Source organism: Engystomops pustulosus, chromosome 7 (genome assembly GCF_040894005.1).
Source record: "Engystomops pustulosus chromosome 7, aEngPut4.maternal, whole genome shotgun sequence".
In the NCBI taxonomy this organism is placed as follows: domain Eukaryota; kingdom Metazoa; phylum Chordata; class Amphibia; order Anura; family Leptodactylidae; genus Engystomops; species Engystomops pustulosus.
Genome location: NC_092417.1, coordinates 162,192,750 through 162,219,518, shown reverse-complemented (window position 1 = coordinate 162,219,518; position 26,769 = coordinate 162,192,750). Strand labels below are relative to the sequence as shown.

General features: G+C 44.9%; 1 protein-coding gene across 5 annotated transcripts in view; it reads right to left on the bottom strand.

Annotated features, from left to right (window-relative positions):
• Positions 1 to 26,769, bottom strand: part of ELP4 (elongator acetyltransferase complex subunit 4) — a 202,630-nt gene that overhangs the window by 101,390 nt on the left and 74,471 nt on the right. For 4 of the 5 annotated variants that reach the window (XM_072118582.1, XM_072118580.1, XM_072118578.1 and 1 more), the window contains one exon: positions 19,173 to 19,365. In XM_072118582.1, coding sequence (XP_071974683.1) covers positions 19,173 to 19,365 — 193 coding nt within the window. The remainder of the gene's footprint in view (positions 1 to 19,172; positions 19,366 to 26,769) is intronic. The other variant, XM_072118579.1, reaches the window with a different exon arrangement.

The following is a 26,769-nucleotide window of genomic DNA, read 5'->3' as shown; positions in this document are numbered from 1 at the left end:
TGTAAAGTAGACAAATGGGAAATGTTATTCTGCAAGTTATTTAGGTGGTAAATCTATCTGCCTGAAAACGCGGTGATTTAGAATTTCGAAAATGGCAAATTTTTCTAAAAATTCATCATTTTTTTCCTTTTTTTGTAAATAAACGCAAAACTTATCAGCCAAAATTTACCACTAAAATGAAGTACAACATGTGGGGAAAAAACAATCTCAGAATCGCTTTGATAAGTAACAGCGTTCAAAAGTTATTACCACAGGAAGAGACACTGGTCAAATTTCAAAAAAAAGTTGCGAGCCTTAACCTGCAAACAGGCTGCGTCCTTAAGGGGTTAAACAAAGTGGTGTTGAAGAGAAATTTGTCTATGAACACAGTAGAAAACTTAGCTCTAGCAAATGTTCTTGAACTTGAAGTTCAAAATGGTCTTCATAAATGGTTAACACTATGAAAATAATGGCTGGCTAGCAAAATCTAAAAATTTAACATGGCTGCCATAAAAATATGGCCCAGAGAACAAGCGTGACCTACATTACAACACCTTCAAAAGTGTATTTCACACTATTCCCAAACACTCATTCCGGCTGGATTTACAACATATGAGCGTCGGTAAAGGCTATAGGTTAATATAAGTTTAAAGTCAAGTCTGTGACTTTTCAGGAAGCTGCTTCCACTCAGATGTGACAGGCTGACGTTTTATATTTTCCGTCATAAAAGTGCCAGGAAATAAAAAGTTCCAAGCTTCGTGCCCCTATCACAGTGATGGCGAACCTTTTAGAGATCGAGTGCCCAAACTGAGACCCAAAAACCACGAGCTTTTCCTAAAGTGCCAACACGGCAATTTAGGCAGTAACAAACTTATTGCTACCAGAATCTTTGAGCTCCAATCCGACACCTTTTCACTCTTCGACAGGACCAAGCAGCACAGGATGGGTCACTTTAAAGTAGCAGAGCACTACTTGGACTACCCGAGACTGCGGGAAGATGCCATGTCTGGTAAACTCTGTGCCTGGAGACAGCCCGTGTGCCCACAGAGAGGCCTCTGAGAGCCATCTCCGGCACCAGTGCCATAGGTTCGCCACCACTGCCCTATCATATGGCAATACACCTCATAATGGGAACTTGGTACAATGGTGGCATCTTCTTGGCATCTGGCTTTTAGAACAACCCTCTAAATTTTTGACAGTTTTACGAAAGAAGACAACCCAAGACATTAAAAATGTCACCGATAATAGATACATAATTAAAATATCTAGTGCCCTAATCTGGTTCACTAGATTCAAAGTCCCATCTTCTTTTCTCTAAAATGTCCACCTGCTTCTCAGCATATTCACCACCGGCCTTGGTAGTATGAAACACCACCTTGATCTTGAATGGACAAGACCAGATCTGAGGGGGGAAGTGTCTACGACTACTGAAGCACTGCATGCTTAGAGTATTCTCAATGCCTGGTGGACATTGAACAGAATAAAAAAAGTGAGCGGGAACCCAAGAAACCGAGTCTGAAAGATTAAAAAGAAACGCACCAACTACCTAAGCTTTTGTTTGTGAACCAAAAGGTCACTTCGACATACAACTACTCTTAACCAACACTGCGTATGTAAGTTTTATGGTTGACCACCTTCCAAAAGAAAGGTTGTCCAACTTTTAAAAAGTCCAAGGACAATGGTGTTGATATTTCTTGAACCACACAAGATATTGCAAATCTGATTGCGGCATATAGTTTCTAATATGCCACAAGGAAAATCTTGCCCTTGATCCAATATGGTGGCTTTCCACACAATGTCCATGTTTGAGACCGGTTCATTCACTCATTACTTGCTAGTGGTTTGAGATACCATATATACTCAAGTATAAGCCTAGTTTTTCAGCACAAAATTTGTTCTCAAAACCCCTAACTCTGCTTATACTCGAGTCAAGAAAAAAAATAGTCAAAACTCACCTTTCCGACGTCACCCGTAGGTCCTATGCTTGTTTCGATGCTCTGGTGCCGCCGAGGGTCCTTCGGATCCTCTTTAGGTTTTTCCGTTCTTCTTCGGGTCACCTTGCGATGCCGGCAAACAATGACGTCGGCAAGCAGCTGACGTCATTCTGTGTGCCCTCCGAGCGTGAACACCCGAAGAGCAGAGTAAGAATCCGAAGAGGACCAAAGGACCCAAGGCAGCATCAGAGACAGACTAGGCAGGCTATATACTACAGGGGCTGGGCAGGCTATTCACTACAAGGTCTGGCAGGCTATATACTACAGGGGTCTTGCTGGCTATATACTGGGAGGCTGTGACCAATGCATTTCCCACCCTTGGCTTATACTCGAGTCAATAGATTTTCCCATTTTTTTGTGTTGAAATTAGGGGTCTCGGCTTATACTCGAGAATATACGGGGTATGTAATTTTCCCTTTGGTTTCTTACATGCTTTTGACTTGCCCTGTGTATATTATTAACAGTGTCAAATACAGGTGCAGAGCAGCCTTAAAGGGGATGTCCTGATATAAATTGTGATTGCATGCCCACATTCTGATCATGGGGTCCTATATCATTCGTCTTTCTTCTACATTTAATTTCTAAACGACTTTCAATGTAAATATGGGCAAACTCATAGACAGTGTAAGAAAGAGTAAGGCTGGTTTCTCTCGTAAAATGGGACCCCATTTTTGTGATAAGTGAGGATCCCTGGGCTTAAACCCCAACCAATCTTCATGTTATCCCCTATCAATTAGGCCATGGATTGACCCTATTATTTTTCCATAGGGAACATGTACAATTAACTCCTACTCACCACATATTAAAGGGATTTTCTTATAAATATATTCGGAAGAAACACGTATAATCAAAATTTTTACATTTTCTTGAATTATTCCCTTAATTCCATACCCATTTGTCCATACATATGTGTATGTTGCTGGCGACAGCAGCTGTGTACGTGTGCACTGTATATTTAGCAGTCCAATCCTGAAAGTAGGTTGTCTAAGCCCCCAGGCAAAACGAGAGACAAGCAAGATGTGCAAAAGCAACGTGATGTTGACCCCCTCCAGGAGGCAAGGGGTTAAGCAAAGTGAGCATCTGCTGTTATTCCAGTATAAAGGTCTGTGGAGTGCTGGAGCCTGAGACCACATGTTCTCCTGCCACCCCCCCCCCCCCCCATCCTGCCATCTTTCCCAATTATCTATTAACATCCAGGGCTGTACACATGCTCTCAGAGGTTCTCTAACAGGCTTCTAGGAAAGCAAGAACAAGCACACAGCAGGGCTCTGGGAACGCGGTAATGCAGGGGATACAGAGCCCGCCGCTTCTCCCGCGTCCTAATGGCATTTTACTCACTAGCGCTGCGCTTCCGGAGCTTGTTAAAAATTTAACTACTGGCTTCTCCTCCGTGTAGACTGTAGAAATCCACTCTCCATTAGAGAAGTGATGGGGAGTGACACCTTACCTGTCCCAAATGGTTCCAAAATAGTTCCCGTTAAAAGACGATAGAATACACGTAATCAATTGTAGAGGAAAGTGATGGGCGACTACTGACGTTATATTCTGGCTGGGAGTGTCAGCAGCAAATGCAGAAACTAAACGCATATTCTAGTCTAGATGTGTTATATTGAACCCCCCACCTTCCCCCCTTGGCGGCGGGACATGATTTTAGAGAAGTCGTAAGAATATACCTTATTGGGCAAGTGTTGGTACTATGGTGCCTGTGTGGGGGCGGGGTAATCAGGACCTTCACTATCAATAACTGTGTGTGGGTGGGGTAATCAGGATTCTCACTGCCAATCACTGTGTTTGGTTGGAGTAATGGGGACCTTCACTATCAATCACTGTATTTGGGTGGGGTAATCAGGACTCTCACTATCAATAACTGTGTGTGGGCGGGGTAATCAGGACTCTCACTATCAATAACTGTGTGTGGGTGGGGTAATCAGGATTCTCACTGCCAATCACTATGTTTGGTTGGAGTAATGGGGACCTTCACTATCAATCACTGTATTTGGGTGGGGTAATCAGGACTCTCACTATCAATAACTGTGTGTGGGTGGGGTAATCAGGATTCTCACTGCCAATCACTATGTTTGGTTGGAGTAATGGGGACCTTCACTATCAATCACTGTATTTGGGTGGAATCATCAGGACTCTCACTGTCAATCACTGTGTGTGGGTGGGGTAATCAGGACTCTCACTGTCAATCACTGTGTGTGGGTGGAGTAATCAGAACTCTCACTGTCAATCACTGTGTGTGGGTGGAGTAATCAGGACTCTCACTGTCAATCACTGTGTGTGGGTGGGGTAATCTAGACTCTCACTATCAATAACTGTGTGTGGGCGGGGTAATCAGGACTCTCACTATCAATAACTGTGTGTGGGTGGGGTAATCAGGATTCTCACTGCCAATCACTATGTTTGGTTGGAGTAATGGGGACCTTCACTATCAATCACTGTATTTGGGTGGGGTAATCAGGACTCTCGCTGTCAATCACTGTGTGAGGTCGGGGTAATCAGGACTCTCCCCATCAAATCACTGTGTGGGTGGGCAGGGTAACCAGGACTTACTGCCAATCACTGTGTGTGGGTGAGGTAATCCGGACTCTCATTGCCATAGACTGTATGTGGGCGGGGTAATCAGGACTCTCCCTGTCAATCACTGTATGTGGGCGGAGTAATCTAGACCCTCACAATCAATCACTGTGTATGGGCGGGGTAATCAGGAAAAGTTGTTCCACAATATAGAGGGAAAATAAGTACTTAATAAATAGATGGCAATTAGAAATGAGAGGACCAGTTCAAGTTCAGCTGCCTGACCCGGGCATATTGCTGATCCGGCAAATGGACGCCCCTAACAACCACCCATGGCTATAATTGGCCAAGGGTACACTGGTCTTCATAGCCATGGCTAGTTGTTAGGGGAGTCCAATAACCCATTTTGCTGTTCAGCCGGCAATATGTTCCGGTCAGGTGGCTGAACACTAACTTGAACATTGGGTCAGCTCATCTCTACTAGTCATCTACTTATTAACTACTTATTTTCCTTGAATATGTCCGGTTAGGCAGCCAAACCAAACTTGAACATCAGGGCCGCTCATCTATAGCTGCAATAAGAGGTGATTTTTAAAATTCATTTTAATGGTGTTGTCTTTCAAGGTTCAGTCAGAAGGGGTAGGTGCTAAAACTTTGTAAAAGAGAGAGTACCACGCCCATTTTTCACAAAAATGCTAATTTACACATTTTCACTGCATTCAAGCCACAAATTTTCTCTATGATGTCACCTTAAAGGTCATATGTTTAGTTTACAGGTGACCCAGGAGCTGACACTCCCTTTAAATAATATTTATATAATAATGCAAAATTCTAATAAAAAGTGATTTACTTGCAAAAAATACAACCACACGCTGTCGTACAGTATGGTATAAAAGCTGAGCCGAAAAATCTGTGTGGAAACAGATCTAAATGTTATCACACACTCCGGCGTAATTGACAGCCCCGGCTAAGAAAAGCACTCTCAGACAGAAGGGTTATCTAGGTCAGGGCTAAAACGCTCCCCTACAGGATAGGATGTAAGGAGAAGCACTTTCAGACCCTCTCACAATAATATACATCTCAAACCCCAGACAAATAAAGCAGAAATTCATTCCATCAAACACAATACAACATCTTTGTGTGTCAAACACATGACGGCCAACGCCGGGGTATTGAGTGGCCATGTGATAGACATTGTTCGGAAAGACACATAGGAAGCAAAAAGGAATGACTGGCAGGCATCACAAAACAGTAATGTGATTATTACATGCATCTCTCAAACGTAAGCTCCTAAGGCAAGAAACAGGTTTCTTAAAGGGATTCTACGACATGGATGTAGTGCTTGTAAAACAAGTACACTTACATGCTGGTGTGTGTCTCCCGAAACAGGATCCGTACTTCTTTTTGCTTTTAATAGTTTAGTTTTTCAGAAAAATGCCTTTTAAAATCATGCAAATGAGCCTCAGGGGCTCCAGTCCAAATCATAGGAGCCCCTTCTGACACCGTTGTGCTAATTATTCATTTGCTGTTTCTGCCCGTCTCCCATTCCCCTCCCTGAAAGGGGGTATAAATAATTAACAGACGACCAGGCAAAAAAAAGGCTGCTGTGACACAGAGCCTCATTTACATAATTTTAAAAGACATTTTTGTCAAAAACTAAGCTATTAGAAGCAAAAAGATAATGGGCTGTTGTTTCTGGAGGCACTGCTCTTCTTTTAGCTTCTTATGCCTTTGCTTTTAAGAAAAAAAAAAAGACTTTAAAATTATGCAGGCTCTGTCTCCATTGACACCTATAGAGCCTAAGACTCATTTGCATAATTTTAAAAGCCCTATTTTGTAAGAAAAAAAAACAAAAACAAGGGCATTAGAAGCTAAAAGAAGAGTGGACCCTGCCAGAGGGGGCAAACACCAGTATGTCAGTGTGCTTGATTTACAATCCTTCATCCTGCTGGTAGATGTCCTTTAAAGGGACATGCAAAGCATCGGCACTTATATAGGGGACCATACATACACACATTATACAGTGATCTACCGCCACTAGACTACATGAACAAATCGAACTTGGGGTTTTTAGTTACTTTATGATCTACTTAAATAAAACCCAGTAACCATTTCACGCTGACCTGGTTTTAGTGGGTTCCCTATGCAGTGGATGTGGCATCACATGGCCGTTTCTGCAATGCAGTGCTGGTGGGGACCTGGGGCCAGAGGCATAGGGAGGTAGTATGGATATGCTATGTTGCAGCGACAATGGACACCATGTGATGTCGAACCCACTAGCAAAAGGGATCGACAAAAACAAGGTCACCGTAAAGTGGTTAGTGAGCTGATGCAATTTCAAGAACCTCAAGTTCTTATTGTATAATATGTGGATGTGCGGTCCACATCTTTCACTTTCGAAATGTTGGTATAGGACAAGAAAGTCCTCCTCCTGGATGAATGCCATGCCCATATCAATCATTTCAATAGGAATTGTGTCATCAGTAAAAATTTGGGTGAGCAATTTGGGTGGAAGCCTCGGGCCAAGACTTCCATACCACCCACCAAGTTTAAAACGTACCTGTAGAGACAATAAAGAAAGGTATCCTTCCCTGAAATCCTCATATTTGTGCCGACTCATGATACACATGTAAACAAGAGTCCTTCCAGGACCTTTGAAGGCCCCACAAAGGTGCTACAACCATGCAATTAAAAGCAGTTCATTAATAAAATTGGACCTGTAGAAGGCCCCAAAATTTCATACACTCCAGGGTCCATGTTTATGGATGACATTTACTTCCTGTCAAACAGGAAGTTTTCTCTTTGCCTAATCAACATAATTTTAAAAAGTTATGAGGTAACCCTTGCAAATACATAATTTGTCGCACACAAGCCTGTGCTATGCGTTCCCGATATGGCGCAGGTGTCAACCAGTAACGTGACAGGAGAGAAAATTGGGAGCAGTTCCAAGTCAAGACACTTTCCTGGCAAAGCAACGCCCAGTGGACATTTGGCAGCTAATTTACAGATGGCGTAAGATGGAATAAAACAAAATTTTGGGGGTTTGCTACTCCTGTGATCTTATATCACCTAAAAGAACTGCTAGTGGTGAACTTGGCCAGAGGACTACCCAGCATGGTCCAAAAAATTGACGATCATAAACAAACTAGTCTCAACGTCAAACTAAAATTCAGGGTCTGCTCTACAGTCTCTTCTAATTTTTCTCTAAAGGTTCATTGATGGTTGAGTGTGGTCTGAAATTCCTGATCTTTGTGCTCTCAAAATTCAATGGTTCTGGTCCTTGTATTCTCAAAATTCAGTGGTTTGGAGTCAAGACAACAATTGTCCCACCTGACTTTTATTGGTGTTTGGCGAACACTTAATTTTCTTCATTAAAAATGAATTCAGGAGGGGCGTGGCTTGCGCGTTGATGTGAGCAGACGCGTGTGAGAGAGTCTCCCGCTCATAACCTGCTAATATCCTGCATATCTGGCCTATGAAAGGACTAAAAACTCACCCTGGTTGCTGGGAAAGACATCCTCCACTACCGAACCAGCCACGAAACCGACCGAGCGCAGAGATGACTAGGTGCGGTACACGCAAAGACAAAACGGGCCGAGGCAGCGTGGCAGGAAACGTGGCCGCGGGCCGCCGCGCGAAAGATAGACTCTCGGACATTGCGGCGCGCCTGGAAGTATTTGCCAGAGACAGCCCCGGGCAGAACAACTCACCTGCTGATAAGCTGGTTCGGGCTGAGGTGCACTCAGGAGAGACCCAGGAAGGCCCTACCTCGACACAGCACGAGGCCAAGATGGCCGCGGTCTCTGAGGAGGAAGGTATGATGGAGCCAGTGGGGCTGGAGGAAAGAACAGAGAGTGGTTCAGAGGCTGACTACCAGGAGACAAACGCTGAGGAGGTGAGAGACTCTGGTGCAGAACCTACCCTGAGAGATGTCCTAGTTGCCGTCACAGCCTGCAAAAACGACCTGACTAAGCAACTTGGATGCCTTACAGATGAGGTGGTGCTGGTGAGGCAGGACCTGCATAAAGTGAATGAAAGAGTGAAGGAGGTGGAAGATAGGGTCAGCAAAGTGGAGGACCAATTCCCTCCTATAATGAGAGATATGCGGAGAGTCGTTACTACCACACAAATGCTTATATCTAAAGCGGATGACCTAGAGAACAGACTCCGCCGAAATAATATTAGGATCGTGGGAGTCCCGGAAAAGACAGAGGGAAGAAATGCAGCAGACTTCTTTGAGACATGGCTGAAAGAAACCTGTGGGACTGATACACTGTCTCCATTCTTCGCAATTGAACGCGCTCACAGGGTCCCAACTAGGCCTCTACCGCCAGGGGCACCACCAAGACCTATCCTGATGAAACTCCTTCATTTTAAAGATAGAGACACTATTCTGCGCAGAGCCAGGGAACTGAAAGACATCACTATAGACGGGAAGAGAATCTCCATATATCCTGACTTTTCAGTAGAAGTACAGAAGAAGAGAGCGCAATTTACAGAAGTGAAGCGCAAATTGAGAGAAATGAATGCTGTCTACTCCATGCTATATCCTGCGCGACTACGTGTGGTAGCTCTGGGTGAGACACATTTCTTCGATATGCCTAAGGATGCCATGGACTGGCTAGACATACATAGAAGACAGATCCGGGAGGAGCGTCGTAATGCCATGGAGGACTGACCATTTCTATCATCTGGAGCAGATGAGTATGCAACCAAACAGTAAAGAAGGCCAGAATGAACGTTTATATGCTGATAGATGCGGGACTGTATTGAATATTTTGCACAACAACTAGAGGGTTATGAGATGGAGAGAGATGGGAGACGCTCAGGCCCCAGATCCCACTACAAGTGGGAACTGTCGATGTTGTCAATGTCTGTTGGTTTTTTCTGTTTTACAGATACAGTATTTTGAGTTCTTAAGTAGTTGGGATAGGGGGTGGGGGGAGGGAAGCAAGTCAGGAAGCAGTGCAAAAAGCGGCATAGTAATGGATATCAGGGACACAATATACACCCAGGTGTTTGATAATGGCTAAAATCAATGTGTTGGCATGGAATGTGAGAGGCACAGGGGATGCGAACAAGAGGTATGCTATTTTCAGAACTCTCAGAAGTTTTCAACCTGCTATACTATGTTTGTCTGAGACACACCTAATTAAGGAGCATGTTTCTCTCCTCAACAGATCATGGGTGGGACACCAATACCACTCTGTATACTCCACTCATGCACGAGGGGTCAGTGTTTTGGTACACAGAGATATCCCATTTATATGTCATAGACAAATGATTGACAGTGAGGGCCGATTTATCTGTTTGCAATGCTCCGTGTATGGTGTACAGTGTATTATTGCTGCAATATATATTCCCCCCCCTTATAACAGCGTGGTTTTCAAGAAAGTATTGACCTTTGTGGCTGGCTCTCCGGTGATGCCAGTATTAATTGTTGGGGACTTCAATAATTATCTTAATCCCTTCTGGGACAAATTCCATACTGGCAGCATCGCGGAATCAGCACCTCCAACAATACTGGGCCGCTTAACAGAGGAGGTTGGGTTGTGCGATATATGGAGATACCGAAACCCAGGAGTTAAACAATATTCCTGTTACTCTGCCTCTCACAGGTCACTCTCCAGAATCGACTTAGCTTTGGGCTCAGAATCCCTTTTGACATATGTAACGGAGGTAACATACTTGGCTCGGAGTATTTCGGACCACTCCCCATTACTTGTATCTCTGCTTTTGAAATCCGGAAGTGGACTTAAGGGGGGGTTCTGGAAAGTCAACCCGTACTGGCTGCAAATAGTGGGGGGAATCATACCGGATGCGCTACAACAATATTTTATAACCAATGATGGCACGGTCCCAATTTTGGCTAACTGGGATTCCATGAAAGCGCACATTAGGGGATCCTTGCATCAGGCTATCAATAGACATAAGTCCAAGTCTAAGGCCCTAACTATCGCCTTACGGACTAGGGTGCAAGAAACAGAGGGCAAATACGTAGTGAACCCAACAGAAAGACATCACAGAGAATGGGTAGAGGCACAATCCCTGTACGCAGACCACATACTGAGTTACGCTGCTAATAAAAGGTACTTTATGAAACAAAAATATTTTGAGGCAGGCGAATCGGCAGGACATCTATTGGCTACAATAGTACACGCACAAGGGGGAAGATCCCACATCCCTTATTTAATTAGAGAAGACGGAGTAAAAGTGACTGAAGATAGAGACATTTTAGAGACTCTACAGGAATATTACAGAGGTTTATACACTTCCACCATTTCAGACACGTGGGAAGATATGATGGGGTACGGTGAGTCCCTACCTGTAAAAGCCCTCTCAGAAGAGACTGGGGGAATTCTAGACTCGCCAATAACATTGGAGGAACTAGAACTAGCCTTAAGTACAATGCAGAATGAAAAGGCCCCAGGGTTGGATGGGCTCCCGGCAGAACTTTACAAATCCCATAAGGACATTCTACTACCTAGGCTGTTGACCACTCTGGAGAAAGCATACAGTCAAGGGCGGTTACCTAACTCTATGCTAGAAGCAGTAATTGTAGTGATCCCCAAACCAGGGAAGGACCCCGCCAGACCCGAATCATACAGACCCATCTCCCTCCTCCCGGTGGATGTTAAAATATTTGCCAAGGTCCTAGCCTTGCGCTTGAACCAAGTAATCTCGGAGGTTATACATCCAGACCAGACTGGATTTATGCCGGAAAGATCAACTTCCATTAATCTTCGCCGACTTTTTCTAAATCTACAATTATCAGAGAAGGGGGACGGGGCAAGGGCAATTCTCTCACTCGACGCTGCCAAAGCATTTGACAGCGTCGAGTGGAGATACCTATGGATGGTGATGCACAAGATGGGTTTTGGACCCAGATTTACGGCATACACCAAACTACTATACTCCTCCCCCAAGGCTCGAGTGAGAGCAAATGGTAACATCTCTCAGGAATTTTACCTGGGGAGAGGCACTAGACAAGGATGCCCTCTGTCCCCCCTCCTTTTTGCCTTGGCTATTGAGCCACTAGCAAGTCTTATTAGACAGGATCCTAATATTGTTGGATTTCGTAGAGGGAGATTGGAAGAAAGGGTGTCTCTATATGCAGACGATATGCTTATCTATTTGGGAGATGTGGAGTCTTCTCTAAATCCAGTTATGAATATAATTAGTTCCTTTGGTCAGAAGTCAGGGCTCAAAATAAATTGGGATAAATCTGTGATTCTGCCAGTTGACCCCTTGCCTGAACCAATAAGATTGGAAGAGACATGTATTCAATCTGTGCAGTCATTCAAATACCTGGGCGTGATAGTATCTAGGAGACCACAAGATTATTTACATCTCAATATTCAGCCGCTCCTAGAGCGCACAGGAGCCAAGGCCTCCGCATGGAATAAACTACCCTTATCCTTAATAGGTCGTTGTAACCTTATAAAAATGATACTAATGCCACAATGGCTATATCTACTACACAATGCGCCGATATGGATACCCCTTTTGTACTTTAGAAAGTTAGACAGAATATTTAGAACACTACTTTGGAAGGGAAAACAGGCGAGAATAAGGCTAGAAACCCTACAAAGAGGAAAAGAAGAGGGCGGTTTAGCACTCCCCAACGCCTGGATTTATTACTTGGCCTCACAAATACAACACATGAAGGGCTGGGACAGGGAAGAACAATTAGGATCGGCAGGTAAATTGATAATAGAGGGTTCACCATGGAAACTTCCAATACATCTCCTAGAAATCTTAGATGGACACAAACAGTGGAAAGACGCTCCGACAGTTCAACTATTATACAAAGTATGGGACAGAGGGAAGTCGTGTGTAGGATTTTCGGGTTGGACCAAACATACCCCAATATGGCACAATGCCCATTTTCCAGAACTCCAAAAACTTAACGAAATTGACACGTGGTTGACGGCAGGAGTAGTGACAGTGGACAAGATAATAGAAGGTGGGAGACTTAAACAATTTGACCAACTGCAAGAACAATATAATATCCCTCATCGTTCCTTTTATCAATATCTACAATTGAGGCACGCATGGTCTACTCAATTTAAAGATGAGGTTAGAGAAGTGGGATCCTTTCCTGTGCTAGGAATATTGGGGCAGGCTAAGAGCACAAAAGGGCTCATCTCAAGTATGTACAATCTACTACTTAGTAAACAATTGGAGAAGTCTCCATTATCAGTGAAAAACAAATGGGAAACAGATGTGGGACCAATATCTGAGGAACAATGGAACAATATCCTAGAAATGACACCCCAATTATCTCTCTCAGAGATGCATAGATACTCGCAGCTCCTGCTGATCCATAGAGCATATAAGTCACCGGTTGTACTGGAGAAAATAGGGGCATGGGATACATCGAAGTGCCCCAAATGTGGGGTGGAAGGGGCAGATATAATGCACATGTTTTGGAGTTGTGTCAAAATTGGGCCATTCTGGAATGAAGTATTAGAAATAGTAAGGAGGGTATGTTCAATAACTCTCCAGGGCTCCCCAATTACATGCATCCTAGGGTGGCTGGAGGATTCATGTGAAGGTAACGCACTGACATTAACTGTTGCAAGACTACTATACCAAGCCCGCAAACTTATTGCATCACACTGGATTCAACCCACTGTCCCTACCATTACAGAATTCTGTACAAGAGTAAACAATTATATTAGACTGGAGAGAGCAGTATACAAAAAAAGAGGGGTACTTAAGAAGTTTGATGCTGTTTGGGGTAACTGGATCTCTACTCCTGGTTTGCCATCAGGAGCTTTGCTTAGAGATGACCTGATCCATATATAGACCTCTGGAGAGAAAAACGAACCTTATGCGCACAAGGGTCCTATTAGCGCTTCTGGTGCCCTTATGGGTACATGCCGATCTGCAGGTCGGCCCGGTATGGGCCCTATGAGTTGGGGCCGGGAACGTATAAAATTCCCGGTATAAGGAACACTGATAAAATATACACCGCTGCACTGCTTCACTTGCTTGGGAGGGAGGGGAAGGGGAGGGATGGGAGGGTTATTGTTATCAGTATTGTATGTAAATTGTGATCTGTATGGTTCATGTTACGTTTGTAATTTTCTGTTATGAAAATGGAAAACGAAGTTGGTGGTTAATAAAAATTGTGAATTAGACTCACCGGTAATTCGGTTTCCATCTAGTCCTCCATGACGGCCCACTAGGAGGATGACCCTTGACCTCTGTAGGGACAGGAAGCAGAGAGGTTAAAAGGCTCCCCCCCTCATCCTCCCGCCAGTGTCTACCAAATAACTACACCGGTGGAAGATACAACGTAATTTTATTCTGCATGTTTTGTCATCACATACAGAAATTAACAACAGAGTGTAAGAAAACATGGGAGGGAAAATATATAGGCCGTCATGGAGGACTAGATGGAAACCGAATTACCGGTGAGTCTAATTCACAATTTCCATAACGTCCCCCATGACGGCCCACTAGGAGATCTACAAAATTAGTAGAGTTAGGGTGGGACCACAGCCTGGAGAACCTTCTGACCGAAGGCGAGATCCTGTGAGTTAGGTAAGTCCAACCGATAATGTTTTGCAAAGGTGGATGAAGAAGCCCAGGTGGCAGCTCTGCAGATTTGTTCAAGAGAAGCGCCCCTCTTCTCTGCCCAGGAGGCGGATATGGCTCTGGTGGAATGGGCTTTAAGATTAGGAGGAACTTCCTTCCCTTGTTCTGTGTAACAAGAGGCTATGGCAGTCTTTAACCATCTGGCGATCGTGGTTTTGGATGCCTTTACCCCTTTGTTCTTCCCCTGAAACTGAACAAAGAGATTGTGATCTTTGCGCCAGGATTTTGTAACCTTCAAGTACTCTAAGACCGAACGTCTTACATCCAGGGAATGCCACTCCAATTCCTTGCTTGAAGAAGGATTCCCGTAGAATGATGGAAGGATTATTTCTTGAATCTTGTGAAACCTAGACGCCACTTTTGGAACAAAGCTTGGGTCCAGAGTCAGAGTTATCCTGTCAGGGAGAATACACATATATGGTTCTCTAATAGAAATGGCTTGGAGTTCCCCCAACCTTCTAGCCGAAGTCACGGCTACTAATAAGGAAGTCTTTAAAGTTAAGTTTTTTATACTAGCGTCCTTTAAAGGCTCGAAGGGAGGTCTGGAGAGAGCATCCAGAACCAGGGAGAGATCCCAGGAGGGAACCCGCTTCAGAATCTGAGGCCTAATTCTATTTGCAGCTGCAATAAATCTTTTGACCCACCTGTGGTCCGCCAGGGGATGGTCGAAAAATGCGCTCAAAGCCGAAATTTGGACTTTCAGAGTGCTGGTAGAGAGTCCAATTTCTAGTCCTTTTTGCAGGAAGTCTAGTACCTGTAAAATATTTGGGTTAGACTGAGAGGGGGGATTAGCCCCACAGAAGGTCACAAACTTTTTCCATATCTTATGATATATGGCGAAAGTAACCTTTTTTCTACTTGCCTTCAAAGTAGTTATTACAGCCCGAGAGAGACCTTGGGACCTTAGGAACTCGAACTCAGGATCCATGCCGCCAGACGGAGTCTTCCTGGATCGGGATGGAAAATCGGTCCTTGAAATAGAAGGTCCTTCTGAACCGGTAGAATAAAAGGTTGCTGGACAGATAGGGACCTCAACAGTGGGTACCAGTTTCTTTTTGGCCAATTTGGGCAGATCAGGATCACCCTTGACCGGTCGAGCAAAATTTTTCTGAGTACTCTCGCGATTAGGGGAATTGGGGGAAAGGCATACATGAGACTTCCGCTCCAACGATGGCTGAACGCGTCCAAGTGGTCTCTGGACTCGCCGGCCTCCAGAGAAAAGTATTGTTGGCATTTTGAATTCTCCCTCGTGGCGAATAGGTCTATTTGGGGCATGCCCCAGATGCTGGTTAGGTGTAGGAAGATCTCCTGGTTGAGACACCATTCGTTCGGTAGGATCTCCCTCCTGCTGAGATAATCCGCTTCTCTGTTTAGGGATCCCTTCAAATGAGTGGCTGAGATGGAAAAGATATTTTCTTCTGCCCACTGGAAGATGGTACGAGCCAGACTCGATAATACTGGGGATCTTGTACCCCCTTGTCTCCTTAAATAGGACACTGTCGAGACGTTGTCCGAGAGAATGTGGATATGATGATTCCTCAGATAGGCCGTGTTCGATCTTAGCGCTTCCCAGACTGCTCTTAACTCCCTGTAGTTTGAGCTGTTTCCTGCTTGGGCTAGAGTCCAGGACCCCTGCTCGTAGTGGGAAGGAAAGATTGCTCCCCAGCCTGAGCTGCTTGCATCCGTCACTATGGTGATGGTTGGGAGGTGGTGCCAACATACCCCTTTCTCTAGGTTCCTTACTTCTGTCCACCACAGTAGGTCCCTCTTTACGAAGGAAGGAATCCGGATCTTCTTGTCTAGACCTGAAGACTTCCTGTTCCAGAAAGTTAGGATCCAATTCTGAAGAATCCGAGTATGGCTCTGACTCCAGGCGACCGCAGGTAGGCATGCTGTGAGGAGCCCCAGGATCCTCATCGCCTGTCTGACTGGTACAGAGTCCTTCCGTCTGAATGAACGCATCTGATGCATTATGTTGGATATTTTCTCCTGAGGAAGAAAAGACATTTGATGAGTTGAGTCTAGAATGATCCCTAAAAAGGTTTTCCGAGTGGAGGGTACTAAACTTGATTTTTTCAGGTTGATTAACCACCCCAACTCTGTTAAGATTCTTAGGGAAGACTCTCTTGCCAAAATTAGGTTTTGTTTGTCTTTCCCTATAATTAGCAAGTCGTCTAGGTAAGGGATGATTGATATGCCTTGTAGTCTTAAAAAGGCTACCACCTCCACCATAATCTTGGTAAAGACTCTTGGAGCTGAAGAGATACCGAATGGAAGTGCACGGAACTGAAAGTGTAAGACAGAACCCCCGGGAGAGAGAACCGAGAATCTTAGGAATCTCTGAGATGAGGGGTGGATAGGTACATGATAGTATGCATCCCTTAGATCTAGTGTACACATGTAGGAGTCTGTGTGAATAAGATGGGTAGCTGTTCTTACCGACTCCATGCGAAATCTTCTGTAAACGATGAAGCGGTTCAGCTCTTTCAAGTTGATAATTAGGCGGTTTGATCCATCTGGTTTTTTGACGAGGAACAACGGGGAGTAGAATCCCAATTTTTCTTGTTCTTGAGGGACCGGCACCACCACTCCCATGTGGATTAGATGGAAAACTTCCTGCCAAATGAAGGAATGTGTAGAAAGAGAGAGAGATGGTAAGGGAGCGACAAACCTTGGAGAAGGGGGGGGTGATGAGAATTCTATCCTGTAGCCTGATTCCAAGATAGACAGTACCCAGGGATTCGAGGTGACTTTTGTCCACTGGGATAGGAATCCCAGGAGACGCCCCCCCACTCTGGCGTCATTGTTTCTTGTTTCCTGGACCCTCTGGGAGGTTAGAGAAAAGGAACCCCCTTCCCCTGCCTCCTTTGGGATAACTCCATCGTCCTTGCTTACCCTTGCCACGGTAAGTCTCTCCGGTGTTCCTAAAAGGACGAAAGGAAGGTTTCTTGTGAATTGTTTTGGACTCCGGAAATCCCCTTTTTTTGTCAGACGCCTTTTCAAGAATAGCGTCCAATTCAGGTCCGAACACGAAGTCCCCGGAGAAAGGAATGCTGCACAATTTGGATTTAGAGCGGATGTCCCCGCTCCACTGCTTTAGCCATAAGGCCCTCCTGGTGGCATTGGTAAGAGCTCCTTCTTTTGCAGCAAACCTTATTCCTTCGGCAGATGCGTCAGCAAGGAAGGCAGTAGCTGATCTTAGCAATGGTATACTTTCCAGTAAGTCTTCTCTGGGAGTACCCTCCCGGATATGGGACTCTAATTTCCCCAGCCAGAAGTATAATGTTCTCGCCACCGAGGTGGCTCCTAAGTTTGATTTTAGACTTAGCATGGAGGTTTCCCATGCTTTCTTTAAAAGGGCTTCAGATTTCCTGTCCATCGGGTCTCTTAACTGAGCCGAATCTTCGAAGGGCAGGTCCATCTTCCTAGAGACCTTGGAAACCTGTACATCAACTTTGGGAAACGAGTCCCAATCCTTTGACTCTTCAGGGTCGAAGACTAAGCGTTTCCTAAAATTCTTAGAGACCGCGATCTTCCTCTCAGGGTCTCTCCATTCCTGACTGATTAGTCCCCTAAGGGTATCGTTAAGGGGAAAAACACGCTGTTTCCTGGCTTTAAGTCCCCCGAATAATTCATCTTCACGAGAAAGAGGGGGCTCCTCGTCCTCCAGGTTCAATGTATCCCGCATAGCTTTCAGAAGATCATCCAGGTCATCATTTTGGAACAAGTAGCGGGAGCTTGTTGCCTGCTCATGATCCTGGTGATCCTGGTCTCCCGTCAGAGAGCAGGAAGGAGAGTCTGAAATGCACCCCTCTTCTTCCTCTGAGGAGGACGCTGATACTATCCGAGCTTTCTTACGTGGGGGGGCTCCCTGCGTTGCCGCCGCCACCGAAGAACCCACTTTCTCGTCTATAAAGGACTTAAGCTCGTCCATAAAAGACGTCTTCTCCTCCCGCATAAATTCTTCAATGCAGGCTTTGCAGATCGGCTTCTTATAGCCTTCTAGTAGGGTACGGAAGCACATACTGCATTTCTTAACCGGAATCCTGCTTTTTTCAGGTTTTTCTCTACTCTTATCAGACTTCCCTGATTTCTCTTCCTTGCCTTTCCCCTTAGAAACTTGCTCCTAGGGAAGGAAGGCAAGGGGATAATGACTTGGAGATCACAGCAAAAAACAATTGTATATGTTGCCATACAGCACCACTCACGTGCACCGGGGGGTGGAGTAGGCCCAAGTCTGCCTCATCAGCCATTATGATGTCTGGGACGGCCAGCCAAGCAAAACGAAACATAGACCTCAGACCAACTGACTACCCGCTTTTGAGGATTTAAATACCTTCATGGGGAGCCCATCCCCCTGCCGGTGGCCTCCTCCGCGTTCTGCGCGTGGCGCCGCGGTCACTTCCGGTCGCGAGCGGAAGTCGTCATCGGCCAGGAGGAATTCTGGGAAACGTAGTTCCCTGCGTCCGCGCGAGAGTCTGGCGGACCAGCCCGCCGGAGAGGACGCCAGCCGGACGAAGTTTCCCGTCCAGGGAGAGCCCGCAGCCGCCGGGCTAACCGAGGACTGTCCGGAGGGGAACTTGGACCGCAGTCGGCGTAACCCCAGGAAAGAAATAGGTAAGGAGATCCTTCTCCGTTTTTTTTTTTTTTTTTTTTTTTTTTAAAACGTCCCCCCCCCCCCCCTAGGAGGAGAGAGACCCTCTCTTGACCTGATCCCTGTAGGGACAGGAAGACACTGGCGGGAGGATGAGGGGGGGAGCCTTTTAACCTCTCTGCTTCCTGTCCCTACAGAGGTCAAGGGTCATCCTCCTAGTGGGCCGTCATGGGGGACGTTATGGAAATTACCTGATTTTAAAAAAAAAATGAATTCAGCCGTGTGAATATGGTTTCAATTTTAAAAAGGTACAAACTGTAGAAAATTGACAAAAACTTTGAGTGAAAGAACAGATTTTCCATAAAATAAACTAAAGTGTAATCTCGGGGGGGGGGGGGGGGGGGCTTCATTATGGTTTCATGGAAGCAGTTCCAGAAGTTTCTATTGATGACGACACCACCTATGAAAACTGGTCTCACCTGGAAGAGATGTGCAGGGATTGTGATGACACAGACGGATAGCGAGGATCGTAAGAGCCCTCGGAGGGCGTACAAAAACCGGGTCAAGGTGTGTAGATTCTGAGGTTGTTCATGAGTGCAGATATCATCCCCCCAAAGCACTGATCCCATGGACTGGATTCCAATCCGTAGAATGTTCTTCTGTCCTTTCTGCCGGTAGAGAAAGAAAAATCGGTCAGTAACAAATTTTCATTTCTTATATTTACTAAAATACTTTAAGAGAATATTTCACCACCTTCTCCAACCTCAACTCTTTGCTTTCTTTGATGGATAATCTACCACTTAGACTTGGTTCATGCTTTGTCTTTTTGATTTTTTTCAAGCTAAATTATTTCATCCTGCTCAGCATTTACTCTCAGCAGAGGCCATTGTAGCCTATGGGGGACGGATGCAGCCATAATGCATCTTCCCTGGCCTCCCCTGAGCGATTGCTCAGGGAGGTGACCTGGAGATGTCACTGTCCTTGTACAGACACAGACATCACTTAGGAGGCACATTGAACATCGATAGCTGACAGTTCTTTCATACTTTGAAATTTTTCACCAGTGCCCACTGCTCTTAAGCAATGAATGTCAATAGAATTGGGTCTCTTCTGTTAAAAATGGGCAGTACCAAGCCATCTGCTCTAGCCCAGGTCCACCCATATGACATCAGAGATCTTCATTAGAAATGATTCAAGGTGCTCTGGATAGCCAGTGTGCTAGTTAAGCGCTCTACCCGCAGGTGTGTAACCCTTGGCTGCAGTAGACCTCCGCAGTAGAGATCTGAAAATGTGTCGGGACACAATCAACTTGATCTTCTGTTGGTTAGAGGAGGTAGACCCCCATTCTCGTGATCGGTGTATGTCCCAACATTCGGATGCCCTTATACTGTGGACAACTAACAGTGGTAACTAACCTAACTTGTTAGTTAAAAATGTTATTATGGTGATATGTAAATTAAATGCAGAGGCTACTGGGGTGTGAAGTAGCCTTAGCTCCCAATGTCCGGCCAGGCCAGTACACGCCCCAGTAGCCTTTGCTGTTAATTTAAAGATTACTAAAATAAAGTTTGGTTAGGCATCAGTATTACAGATTAGGGCAGAGGCAGCAGGAGGAATCTACCCTCAGATCTACTTCTGATAGTAGATTCCTCATGGTAGGTTTCAATTAAGTATAGACGACATGGCGGGAAGGATCCTTTACTACCTGTGGTTTCTTTTTGGAATTTTTAGGACACTGAGGTAGATTTAGGGTAGCACTTCTGACTTTCAGCACTGGGGTCCTGGGTTCAAATCCCACCCAGGTCAACATCGGCAAAGAGTTTGTATGTTCTCTCCGTGTTTGCGTGGATTTCCTCCGGGTCCTCCAGTTTCCTCCCACACTCCAAAACATACTTGTTTAGATTGTGAGCCCCATTGGGGACAGGGACTGATTTGTCATGCTTTGTGCAGCGCTGCGTAATCTGTGTGCGCTATATAAATAAAGAATTATTATTATTATTTACTTAGTCTTGGCTGTCAGTTTGGTGGCAGACAAGGCACATAAAACCAGTGTTTCCATCCAATTTTTATCTGGAGTGAAATGGGTGGAGATGGGTGCAGAATTTACTAAAGTCACCGTCAGAAAACAGCGGAGACTTCTCCTGAATTTTAGACAAGGTTTGACTTGGTTTATAGCAGTAACACTGGGTGAAGATCAGAGGAAAGCTACGGACCCCTGTAACAGATTTAAGATGAAGCCAGAGCAGTGGGGGGGGGGGGGGGGGAAGCAATTAAGGCTGGTGTTAAACATTAAGGCAGGCATTTAAAAAATGTCTTAATAAATCCTCCCCACTTTGGGGCACATTTACTAAGGATCCGCGGACGGCATTTCCGCCGGGTTTCCCAACTAATTCCGATTTACGGCGCATTTAGCATGGGTTTTTGGCACATGCGATTGGATTTTGGCGTAATCGCGCCGACTTTCATGCGACACAAATCGGGGGCATGGCAGGCGGACTACCCGACTGATTCGGAGTAAGCCCACGGGATTTAAAATTCTAATTGCGCCGCAAGACACACACTTACATACACCGGAAAGAAGAAGGTGAACTCTGGCGGACCTCAGCGGGGAAGCGACACATGCAGGATATCGGGCGCACGATCTTAGTGAATCGCGCCGGACTTCATCCTCGTCGGACAACGCACCTCGGAGATTGCGACAGGACCGGGTAAGTAAATGTGCCCAATTGAGTCTAAGTCGTCTTATTTGCTTTTCCCATGGTATAATAATTTCCGGTCGCCATGTTAAATACCCAATATGGACTCAAATTAACAACAACTTTATTAAGCATCAAAACGTGTCACATTGACATTATCGGTACATGATCCCTATACTCAATTTCACGCAATAAGCTGAGTCTACACTTGGGAAAGGAATGCACTTTGCGAGAGTTGCCTGAAGATGACCTTCTGTGTTTAAAAAAAAAAAGAAAGGTGAAAAGTTTGCGCTTATTAAAAAACCCAGGTTTCAGCTGCCAGGTATGTGACTACCCCTGTCTGCTATGTAACGTGAAGGACAGAAGCTGATCGGTATCGCACATTTTACTACGGCTGCTAGTATCACATAGCCCAGGCCCTGCAGTAACAGGGGTGAGGATGCAGCCTCCCAATCACCCGGCGGTGACAACTGCAGCTAATCCACTGCCCCGAGCAAGAAGATATTAACGTCTTGTGTAGGACTTGTATTAGGACAACGGCAGCGCCGCATACTTCTCTGGGTTAAAAGGTTTGTGGAGACGAACAAGCAACAAGTCATAATGCTAAGTCACAACTCACGTCTCCAACTTCCCTTCTAATTAAGCGTGAGAAATATTTCCGAGGGCGAGTGCGCGGGGTTAAAGGGCTGTACTTGTAGGTAGGGTGATATACATAAGAGCATCTTTAATTCACTCTTTTGCTCGAGGCTCTTTGACCTACGAATACATGAGATGTCGATCTGTGTAACTAACACACAAAAAAAATGACTTTTTATTTCTACTGAGTAAAGGTATGAAACATTATGGAGGCCATTTTGAAAAACTGAAAGAAGAGACACACAAAAATAGATAGAAGTCTATATGAAAAAGTTAAACATTGTTTAGTTCTCCTGCCCTAGGTTGCACAAATTATTTTTGGTTGTCCCATCCATCAAAGATCCTTGGCCGTCATTTGAGTTGAGTGTTTTGGTTGCACATTTATGCTGCCGCTCCAATCCCTCTCTTTGGGATTGGCATAGCGAGTATGAAAGGCGCTTCATTCTAGTCAGGTTAACACAATACAGGCGGTCCCCTACTTAAGGACACCCGACTTACAGAAGACCCATAATTGAAGACGGACCCCTCTGCCCACTGTGACCTTTGGTGAAGCTCTCTGGATGCTTTAGTATATTCCCAGACTGCAATGATCAGCTGTAAAATGTCTGTAATGAAGCTTTATTGATAATCCTTGGTACAATTACAACAAAAAATTTTTGAAACTCTGATTGTCACTGGGGCAAAAAAATTTTTTGTCTGGATCTACAATTATAAAATATACAGTTTCGCCTTGCATACAAATTCAACTTAAAAACAAACCTATGGAACCTATCTTGTACGTAACCCGGGGACTGCCTGTAGAGTTCATTTTAACACCTTACTTCAATTTTACTCTGTGTTATTGCTCTTTTAGCTCCTATAATTCCCTTGGGTGCTCAGTACAAGATCCCAGGGTGTGGGCGGGGACTCTCTTAGCAGTCACATTATGACCCATCTAGTGCTGTGGGGTGACAGTGTGGTTACATTATCGGGTTACAGGTGTCAATACCTTTTCATCTAACACACTGACACATAGAAATAGAGGAGACAGATCAGAGGGACAGTATTCTGCTACAGACAGGAAGTGGACACGGAGAGGACTTCCTGTCTGTTCACAAGATTTGAGGAGACACTGAAGACGACCAAAAGAAGGAGACATGGTTGACTGGCAGTCCAGAGAAAACCTGACTCTTGTCTTAAGAATACTTACTCTCTTATATTAATTTGCATATGAGAAACATTTGTGTAATTAAGGTAGAGTGCTGAGTGCCTCAGTGGCAGTTAATTATAGGTGCAAGGGGTAAAATTCTGGTGACAGGTCTACTTTAAATATGTATGCAAATTAGCTAGTTCGTGCACATGGACAGCCCCTTCCACCAAGGTCCCGGGCTGCCTTGCCCTTTAATCAGGTCCAGCCCTTTTAGTATTGTGGCATCATAGTCATGGGCAGTGCTACCTCTGACGCGTGCACAGTACTTTTTCTAATTCGGGTCAGGCCTCACTGCTCATTACCAAATTTAATGGGAATTTAAATGTAAACTAGGATGTAACAGTAATAGGAAGGCCAGCTAGGGTAGGGGCAGGTTTGTTGAGAGCAATGCAACAAACACCTTTTTAGGGACTTGGATAGCATAATTTTGGGACACTGGATATGGAATACTCAATATTTTATACAAAGTACAATATACAAATATTTGTGTTGATAAAATCCAATGCCAAGTCCAAAAACTGAAAAATAATAATAAAAAAAAAAATGAAATACAACTTAAAAAAAAAAAAAAAGGCAAACAACAGACACAAGTCCACAAGAGGGAAAAGGCAAAGCGAGGGCCTCACAGGAGTCACAATGTGCACCTGAGGCTCATTAAAGGACCTTTTAGAGGAGAAGGGAGAGACTGCGGAGCTGAGCATTGAGGAAGGACTCGTATGTCCCTGCTGTGGTTTGAAAAAAAAAAAAAAAAATAAATTAAGGAAAAAAAAAAAAAAAAAGACTGCAGATGGAAAACCATGCCCTGGGAGAGAAGAAGAAGCCAGAGAAGAGCAGACAAGCCGAGGTGCCAGGAGAGTGCTCTGTGTGAGTCTGGCACTATTCTGAGAGCAGGCAGTCAAGAAGCAGAGACCACACTGGGCACAGAATGAGTGCGTATAGCTGCTGCGGCCAGGAGGAATAAATAATCCCATAATATCATCACATATTTATACCAAGAATCCCGTGACTCAAGCCCCACACTCATCTATGCTGTTCCCATAAATACCTAGAAAGTACAAGAGGTGATGGGAGTCATAAGTTATTAAAAACATACTACATAATATACACAAAAATGCACGCATAGTACAAAACATACATAATACACAATATAAATAATAGTCACATAGAACAAAACACACATAGAACATAATATACTCAAAATACACAACAAAAAACTTGCAAAAAGCATAGCACACATATACTGCATTATGTCTCAGACTGTAAGCTCTTGTGTCAACCCCTCATCCTCATAGACTGTAAGCTCTTGTGTCACCCCTCATCCTCATAGACTGTAAGCTCTTGTGTCACCCCCTCATCCTCATAGACTGTCAGCTCATGTCCCCCCTCATCCTCATAGACTGTAAGCTCTTGTGTCCCCCCCTCATCCTCATAGACTGTAAGCTCTTGTGTCACCCCCTCATCCTTATAGACTGTAAGCTCTTGTGTCACCCCCTCATCCTCATAGACTGTCAGCTCATGTCCCCCCTCATCCTCATAGACTGTAAGCTCTTGTGTCCCCCCCCTCATCCTCATAGACTGTAAGCTCTTGTGTCACCCCCTCATCCTCATAGACTGTAAGCTCTTGTGTCACCCCCTCATCCTTATAGACTAAGCTCTTGTGTCACCCCCTCATCTTCATAGACTGTAAGCTCTTGTGTCACCCCCTCATCCTCATAGACTGTAAGCTCTTGTGTCACCCCCTCATCCTTATAGACTGTAAGCTCTTGTGTCACCCCCTCATCTTCATAGACTGTAAGCTCTTGTGTCACCCCCTCATCCTCATAGACTGTAAGCTCATGTGTCACCCCCTCATCCTCATAGACTGTAAGCTCTTGTGTCACCCCCTCATCCTTATAGACTGTAAGCTCTTGTGTCACCCCCTCATCTTCATAGACTGTAAGCTCTTGTGTCACCCCCTCATCCTCATAGACTGTAAGCTCTTGTGTCACCCCCTCATCCTTATAGACTGTAAGCTCTTGTGTCACCCCCTCATCCTTATAGACTGTAAGCTCTAGTGTCACCCCTCATCCTCATAGACTGTAAGCTCTTGTGTCACCCCCTCATCCTTATAGATTGTAAGCTCTTGTGTCACCCCCTCATCCTCATAGACTGTAAGCTCTTGTGTCACCCCCTCATCCTTATAGACTGTAAGCTCTTGTGTCACCCCCTCATCCTCATAGACTGTAAGCTCTGGTGTCACCCCTCATCCCCATAGACTGTAAGCTCTTGTGTCACCCCCTCATCCTCATAGACTGTAAGCTCTTGTGTCACCCCCTCATAGACTGTAAGCTCTTGTGTCACCCCCTCATAGACTGTAAGCTCTTGTGTCACCCCTCATCCTCATAAACTGTAAGCTCTTGTGTCACCCCCTCATCCTCATAGACTGTAAGCTCTTGTGTCACCCCCTCATCCTCATAGACTGTAAGCTCTTGTGTCACCTCCTCATCCTTATAGACTGTAAGCTCTTGTGTCACCCCCTCATCCTCATAGACTGTAAGCTCTTGTGTCACCCCCTCATCCTCATAGACTGTAAGCTCTTGTGTCACCTCCTCATCCTTATAGACTGTAAGCTCTTGTGTCACCCCCTCATCCTCATAGACTGTAAGCTCTTGTGTCACCCCCTCATCCTCATAGACTGTAAGCTCTTGTGTCACCACCTCATCCTCATAGACTGTAAGCTCTTGTGTCACCCCCTTATCCTCATAGACTGCGGCTGACATTATGGTATAGCCGAAGACGGGGCCCGAGCTTCAGAAGACAGGAGAAGGACCTGCAAGGGATGAGGGGGGGCACAGGGGGCATCAGAAAGTCGAGTACAACATTTTTTTTTTTTTTTGATAGGCTGGGCATAGGGGGCATCTGGCTAAATACAAGGGGGGCAGAAACTGGCTATATACTAAGGGGGAAGGCACTGGCTATATACTAAGGGGGCAAACACTGGATATATACTAAGGGGGAAGGCACTGGCTATATACTAAGGGGGCAGGCACTGGCTATATACTGGGAAGCATGTACCGGCTGGCTATATACTGGGTGTAGGCTGTGACCAATGGATTTTCCACCTTAGGCTTATACTCAAGTCCATAGGTTTTTTAGTGTTAAAATTAGGTGCCTTGGCTTACACTCGAGTATATACAGTATTATTATATACACGTTATACAGAATATACACATAATACCCAAATAAAAGATTAAATATACAACACACATAATACTCACAAAATAGATAATATACACATCAAATCAATTACACACATTCTCATTATGTACAATACACACATCAAGCATATTATACATTACACACAGAATACTGACATTATGGACAATATACATAACACACATATTACATAATACACACATTACATAAATAACACACAATACACACATAGAAAACAATACCCACCTGAAACACAATGGGGGTCATTTACTAAGGGCCCGAATCGCGTTTTCCCGACGTGTTACCCGAATATTTCCGATTTGCGCCGATTGTACCTGAATTGCCCCGGGATTGTGTCGC